The sequence below is a fragment of the Balaenoptera acutorostrata genome, chromosome 3 (genome assembly GCF_949987535.1).
Source record: "Balaenoptera acutorostrata chromosome 3, mBalAcu1.1, whole genome shotgun sequence".
Lineage (NCBI taxonomy): Eukaryota > Metazoa > Chordata > Mammalia > Artiodactyla > Balaenopteridae > Balaenoptera > Balaenoptera acutorostrata.
In genome coordinates this window covers 183,669,871-183,677,989 of record NC_080066.1, presented here as the reverse complement: position 1 = coordinate 183,677,989, position 8,119 = coordinate 183,669,871, and the positions used below count along the sequence as shown (strand labels likewise).

General features: G+C 45.6%; 1 protein-coding gene across 1 annotated transcript; it reads left to right on the top strand.

Moving 5' to 3' along the window:
- The first annotated feature begins 317 nt into the window (after nt 1-317).
- Nucleotides 318-7,774, top strand: LOC103004353 (uncharacterized). The gene is given in 6 exon segments (XM_057542716.1): nt 318-347; nt 451-771; nt 774-845; nt 6,951-7,012; nt 7,204-7,286; nt 7,371-7,774. Coding segments are annotated over 6 exon segments (972 nt in total).
- Nucleotides 7,775-8,119: the final 345 nt, after the last annotated feature.

The window sequence follows — 8,119 nt, the reverse complement described above, 5'->3', positions numbered from 1 at the left end:
CACAGGATGTGTGTGCATATGTAAAATGACATATGGGTCCTAAGTGTTTTACTCTGGGTGAATCACATAATGAAAGTTATATTTCCCAAATGCTATCAACACCACAAAATCCAAGACTCTCACACCAGCTCTGACACCCTGCCCTTTCTGAGGACATTCAATGACATAGCCTCTTATATACTAGAAGGTCATGCAAATAGGGTCCTTCCTCTGCTGATATAAAGCAGCCCCAGCTCTGAACCTGCAGCTCTGGGAGAGGAGCTCTAGCCTGGGATTCGCAGGTGCTCCCATTCGGGGTTCAGGACAGAACACTCACCATGGAGTTTGAGCTGACCTTGTTGTCCTTGTTGCTATTTTACAAGGCAATTTTTGGAGAACAAGAGATACTGAGGATGTGAGTGGATATGAGTGAGGTAATCAGTGGATGTGTGACAGTCTCCTGACCAGGGTGTCTCTGTGTTTGCAGGTGTCCAGTGTGAGGTGCAGCTGGTGGAGTTTGGAGGAGGCTTGGTACAGCCAGGGGGGTCTCTGAGACTCTCTTGTGCAGCGTCTGGTTTCACGTTCCATAGCTATGCCATGAGCTGGGTCCGCCAGGCTCCAGGGAAGTGGCTGGACTGGGTCTCAGGTATTAGTAGTGGTGGCAGCACATACTGTGCAGACTCTGTGAAGGGCCGATTCACCATCTCCAGAGACAACTCCAAGAACACGCTGTATCTGGAAATAAACAGCCTGAGATCTGAGGACACAGCCGTGTATTACTGTGTGAGAGACAGACAGTCAGGGGCAGTCAGTGTGAGCCCAGACTCAAACCTCCTTGCAGGGAGACAGGAGGGGGGCTGCAGCAGGCACTCAGGACATACAACTGTGTGTTTCAGCCCTAGGAACAGGTGCAGATGCTAGTTAAGGGCTGCTTTCCTGTCAGGGTCTGGGGTTTCCTCTCCATATAGCAGTTTTCCCTGGGGAATCTCTCTCTACTCATCCATGGTTCTTTACTTACACATTCAGTCTCTGAATTAGACTTTTCGAAATAGGGAGGAAAATGTCATATATGAAAGGCAGAGACTCAGACTTAGATATTCAGGTGTTCCCTTGTCTAAATTTGTCTAAATTGACCCGTTTCAAAACTATCCCAGTGGATGTATAGAGAGTTGAACATATTCTTCCTTCCTCATTAAGATATCTCAGCCCTGCCCTACTGGTAGACCAGATGTCCCTGCCAGGATGGTGGCTCTTGACTTGCCTGCTAACCTCTTTCATGAGAAATGTAAATGAGCTGAGCAGCACCAGATCCCCACTGGGTTACTGGGAATGATGCCAGTTAGAGAGAACATGTGTAGGGGTGTTTCTACATGTGCTCCTTACTTCCAGGTCCAATAGAATCCCTATACGCTTAGATAATACCTGCATCCTGTTCTACTGTGCAGTTTATTTTATGTAAAATATTCATTGCAAAGCTATTACCATTAGACACATATGTAGTCGGTAGGGAAAGTTTATAGTCAGGTGGATAATAACATGAATTTTCAGAAGCTGCTGAAAAAAATCTATTCTCCTTTCTTCACCACAGCATCTTCGGTGAACACTAAAATACAGGAAAATCACACAGGTTCTCATCCCACGAAGAGCCCTGCAGCCTCACACGCAGACCCACCTCTGTCCAGGAACCTTTGCAGGGGCAGCCAGGTCCAGGGTGGAGAAGCCCAGGCCTCGACAGGAGGTCTCACTGTGTCCTGATGTGTGTTCTTCAGCACATCACCTGCCAATTCCAGGCTGCAGTTTAGCTTCACATCTGTAAGATTCAAGTAAACCGACACCTACATCACATGCTTGGTGTGCATATGTAGAAACAAAATAATAAAAGAGGCCCTGAGTGTTGGGCCTCAGGGTAGGCCACCCCAAAATATGCCTCAAAGTGACTTAAGACACAGCCAATGCAGAGAGACATTCTGACCTTCCTCCCTGTCACCCTGAAGCAAGAAATAAACCTCCCATGTGAAAGGTGCTCTCCCTGTACCTGGAGGTGGAAGTGAAATGGTCCTTTACCCCATGCCCTCCACCTGCCTTTTTTCTGTGTAAAAAATTTAGCTTAAGAGTAAGTTTAGGGGCTTCCCTGGTGGCGCAGTGGTTGAGAATCTGCCTGCTAATGCAGGGGACACGGGTTCGAGCCCTGGTCTGGGAAGATCCCACATGCCGCGGAGCAGCTGGGCCCGTGAGCCACAATTGCTGAGCCTGCGCGTCTGGAGCCTGTGCCCCGCGACGGGAGGGGCCGCGATAGGGAGAGGCCCGCGCACCGCGATGAAGGGCGGTCCCCGCACCGCGATGAAGAGTGGCCCCCGCTTGCCGCGACTGGAGAAAGCCCTCGCACGAACCGAAGACCCAACACAGCCAAAAATAAATAAATAAATAAATAAATAAATAAGAAAATCCTTTAAAAAAAAAAAAAAAGAGTAAGTTTAATCAGGGAATTCAGAAAACCTAGAAAGAAACGAAAACTGTCCAACAAAACGAAATAATAATACTTTAGTCATTAAGCAAATCAAGGACCTTTATTTCCTCCTCAAGAGCTATAGATAATATGCTTGTCCACCTCCCGTGAGCTGTCTTGTAGATACTGAAACTCCCACCAGGAGGAAAGAGTTAACTGCATGATGACCAGACTGTAGCCATGACATAAGCTGCCACAATTCCAAGAACTGGACTCAGAGAAATGGGAACAAACCGACCCTGGAACTGAAGATTAACTCTACGTAAAACAATCAACATGAGGCTGATCAGACCACCACATGACCAATTTCAAGACGACTGTCAGAGTTGACTCTGCTGTTTCTCTCTGTAGCCCCCTCCTTCCGCCTATAAAAGCCCTTTCCCACAGATTCTCAGTGGGGGGTGGCCTTTGGAGGGAAGTCTGTCCCCCACCCGCAGTTGCAGGGAGCCAAAATAAAGCAAACTTTCCTTTCTACCAACTTTGCCTCTTTATTGGCTTTTCAGCACCGAGCAGCCGGACCCTGCTTTCCATTACACAGGGACACTCTTATCACCAGGGATTGGGAATTCAGGCCTGGAAGTCTCTATGAACAAACCTTGTTCCTTCTTTAATGACTATGCCGGCCCAAACTCTGCTTAGGTTCTTCACTAGTTGCACACCAAAAGCATACATTTCCTCCTTCTACCAATTCCTCACAAATATTGGATCTTGGCGTAAAAATATAAAAGCTGCCTGCTTTGGTCACTTCTGGGTCCACTTCTAAGGCACGTCCATGCCTATGGTTACAATTGTTTATTTTCTCCTGTTAATCTGTCTTTGTTAGTTTTATTATCAGTCCAGCCTCAGGAACTCAAGAGGGGTAGAGGAGGAGATTTCCCTCCTGACAAATCCAAGTTGTCTTCTCTTCAGCCTCACGCTGTACAACCTCTTAGGAACCTCAGTCCTCACGGGCCACTTTCACACTCCTGACATCACCTTGCCAGTTGTGTTCTTCTGGCATCTCCTCTTTGCATTTCCATCTCACCCTTCAATATTTCTTCCAAATCGCTGTGACATTTCACTGTCCATTGTCTGGATGTACACAGTTTATTAGTCATTCCCTAGGAAAGGACTTCTTGGTCCTTTCCAAATTTTGGCAAATATGAATAAAGCTAAGTAAGCATCGTGTGCAGGGTTTTCTCTGGACTAAAGTCTTATTGTCTTTCAGGTACATGCAAAAGAGCACTATTGCTGCAACATAGTTAAGAGTATGTTTAGTTTTGCAAGAAGCCACCAGACTAGCTCCCAGGGTGCATCCTGTTTTGCGTCCCCACCAGCAGTGAATGGACCCCCTGCCGCTCCACATCCTCCCAGTGTTTAAGGTTCTCAGAGTCCTGACTTGATCAACTCTTGTAAGTTTTCAGGGATATGTCCTTGCTCTGATTGGCATTTACCTGTGATAAATGTTCTCCCATAGCCTTATTTGCAAACTCTGTCTTTCTGGTCAGGTGTCTGTTAAGGACTTTAGCCCATTTTTTAATACTTTTGTTTCTTTCTATTGTTGAGTTTACGACTTCTTGGTACATATTAGATAACAATCAGATATACTAGGTATGTCTTTTGCAAATATTTTCTGCCAATCTCTAGCTTGCCTTTGGGTAAATTTTAAATGTATTTTTTACGCTTCTCAATTATTAGCTGTTGTGTTTCTATTACAATGAAAAGTGGAGTTAAACATTCACTTCCTAAGCCATGGGAACTTTATGTGGGAACATGTCACAGTACACTCAAAGGCCTCTTTCACATACTACAAGGATGGAATGGGTAAACAGAGGGGGGACTTTTTCAGAGATGCTCTTCTGGAAAAATAGAAATGTACCAACATACCCTCCTTCCTGTCTTGCTGATGAGAACTGTGCCGCGTGTCCACAGAGACACAGATCCTTGAGGAGAGAGTGAGATTTCATCAATTAGAATGACCGTTTTCTAACAATACATTTTACCCGTGATGGATCTGAGTTTATGAATGATTGTTCCTTGAATGATTCAATGGATTTAGCAATGGTTGAAAACAAAATCAATACCTTGAATTATTAATTTTAATTTATGTTGCCTAAGAGAAGAGGTTGACAATTACAATTTCAATAACACATTTCCATAACTTTGAATTATACCTCTTAAAATGTAGGTACCACGGTGTTTCATAATAAATGTTTCACCTACATCCCTCACATTTGAAACTGGATTTCAAGTGGACCTAGAAGGCAAAATGTGAGGACAACAAATCCCTCTACATTCAGTAACATCTAAGGCAACAAATCTAATATCACACGAGGGCACTGCTGATTTCCAAGTATAGTTCCTGCTTCTTCTTTGCTCAGTGATTCCAACAAAGATACAAAATGACCTAAAACCTCTGGTCTCAATGTTCCTGAAGTCCACACCTCATTCTCAGCTTATACTCTCAAGATTTTATAAGGGAAAACACAGAGACCATCAGAAGGACCTGTCCACGTGGTCACCATAAGGCCCACCATCATCAGTCTTCTCCCTCCCATCACAAAGGTCAGGCCCTCTTGCTGTGACCATCACTGGTAACCTGCAAAGCAATATGACTTAAATCTCACCACTTCTTTTTACCATCACCCCTTGGTCATCTCCAATGGATGTTCCCTCCAGCATTATAATATGATCTGGTCTCCAGGCATAATGGCCTCCAATTATCTCCACCAAGAAAAAATAACCCTTTTTTAGTCCTGGTGACCTAACACATTTTTCCTAGGGTTAAATACACCCTAACAACACATCCCCAACCACTGAAACATAAAGACACCTGTTCTATATCCTTCTATGTTAACATGAATTTGGATGGATCTCCTCTAATCCACCAGCTCAAGAAGGGCAGGGCAGATGCTGGGGCATCTGTACAAACGCAGGCCCTTCTTCCACCTGGTGAATAACGGGCTCACCTGATTCTAGGTTTTAGATGCCATCCCTTCCGCTCCCCTACACCACAGCATATCAGCTCAATTTTCAGGTCCTGACAGCAGGGTCCAGACTTCTCCTGTGATTCTTGCCCATATTACTTTGGTTGGCTCTCCTATTAACGACATTCAAGCAGGCAGATTCCTTAGTATTTAATTTACTCTGCAAATGTTATTGGAAAAGCGAGAAGAAGTATAGTACTCTGTTCATGAAATAGTATGGAGTAAATATATTCTCATAGACAGCAGCCTTGACATCAGTCAGTGTACATGTGAGATCACTGGGCTGACGGAGAGCTGACAGGTGTAACCTTGCAGGGCAGGAGTGGAGCCAGTGCTACATGTAAAATCGTGTCTGTCAGAGATGGGGACTCACATTGGTCCTTCTGCTTCCCAGGAGAGATAACATCACTGATGACACTGATGACAACATTCAACACCCGTGGCAAACCACCTATAAATTTCAGACATACCATTACCATCGTGATCCCCGATTTACATCCTTGCAGACTGAAATGCAGGTGGTGAGGTCACATCCTCAGTGCCCACAGTGAGATGGGATGGAGCTGTGCTCTGCTCTCCAGCACCGCTTACTTATATGACCTCAGGCACAGTTCCAGGACTCACTGACCCAGGGACTCAGGGAAAGCTGCTCTCACGTGGAATTTTCAAGGGAACCTGTTTCCTGAAGTGGGGGCTTTCCTCTGACCATGACACCCTCATACTCTGAAAGCCATTCACTGTGAAGGTTTACTTCCAAGAATCATGCGTGTTCTCTCACCCATTGCAGTGGGAACTGTGTTCCCTGAGCTACAATGTCACTGGCAGTGACAGAGTTAGAAAGGAACACTTCTAGAAGGAGTGAGTCTGTGCACTGTGACCAGGTCACCTGCCCAGCATATTGGAGTCCTGAGGAGACTCCCGTAGCTGTCTGTTCTTAGTCCTTGGTATCCATGGGGATTCCTCAATGTCCACCCTCAAGGAAGGAGCCCTGAAGCTCACGGTGTTCCTGCAGACACTCAGTTGTGCACAGGAAAAAGGCAGGGCAGGCTACTGGCCAGGTCAGCAGTGCTACGAACCATGACCATCTCAGCAAGAATGACTGCCTGGTCCACAAAATACGCTGTGTGTTTAGTTGTTATGAATAAATCCACCTCCAGAGCAACTCTTGATCATATTTAAACTGTTTCAGGTGAAGAAATGTTAACCCTAGTTAAGGGAAACACGAAGTCTGTTGTGAATTATGATTAACATTAAATTTTACCTAACTTTGTCTGAATTCAATGTGATTATTACATGTATGATTTTTCTCAAATACTTGCATATCCAGGAAATAAACATGAGATAATGCAGAAAGGGCAAAAAATACTCGTTTGTTTCAGACAACTTGGAGGACCCTGAATGTTTGATGGGTATTTATGTGAAATATATACATCCATGGGATTAAAGTCTATTCCCCAAATCTGCCATTAATCCTAGAGCACATCTGATTTCCTGACTAGCCCTTCAGCATCATTTCATTCCTGGGCAAAGAGTCCCCCAGGCTTCAGGAGGGGGACCCCAGGTGGGGGCTGAGTTCTCTTAGGGCACAGTCAGAACCCTGCTCACAGGGGGAGCCCCAGGTACAGGGACCTCCCTTCACTACTTGATGCTTTTTATAAAAAGGTCCCTCCTATATGCAAATATTCCCTTAGACCACAAGGTAAAAACAAAGTACCAGTTCACTTAAATACGGGTTTCTCCTCATGCTTGAAGACATTTTCTGGGCTTGATGAATCTCATCTGCAAGAAGATGAATCCACTGTGGTTCTTCCTCTTTCTGGTGTCAGCTCCCAGAGGTGAGTGTCTCAGGGATTCAGCCATGAACACACGGGGAAGCTGCATCTGAGCCCATGAGTCACCGTGGTTCTCTCTGTCCACAGGCGTCCTGTCCCAGGGGCAGCTGCAGGAGTCGGGACCCAGCCTGGTGAAGCCCTCCCAGACCCTCTCCCTCACCTGCACTGTCTCCGGATTCTCATTAACCAGTTATGGTGTAGGCTGGGTCCGACAGGCTCCAGGAAAGGGGCTGGAGTGGGTTGGTGAGATGGGTTATAGTGGAAGCACATATTATAACCCAACTCTTAAGTCCCGGCTCAGCATCACCAGGGACACCTCCAAGAGCCAAGTCTATTTATCACTGAGCAGCCTGACAACTGAAGACACCGCCGTGTATTACTGTGCGAAAGACACAGTGAGGGGAAGTCAGTGTGAGGCCAGACAAAAACCTCCCTGCACGGAGGCCCGTAACCACCAGGGGGCGATCAGGACCCACAAAGTACAGGGCTGAGGCCGGCAGCAGGTGCAGAGAGGGGCTGGGAGGCAATTCTTGTTAGAACCTCTGCTTTCCTCTTCCTGCCCAGGAGCTCCACCAGGGACCCTGTTCTGTATCCTAATGTTTCATTGCTGCGGATTATATTGTGTCTAGAAAATTTTGTGTGCATGTACATATTTGCTTAATTTTTATTTTTATTATAGTTGTGTATATATATTTATTCATATGCACAGACACATATAATATTCAAGAATTAAGGTTGTTTTTCATTTCTTTATTTATCTTCTTCTCAACGGAGCTCAAAACCAAACCTGCGGCTCACCATCATGTTCACTTTGAGCCTGAAGTTCGTGAAACTTG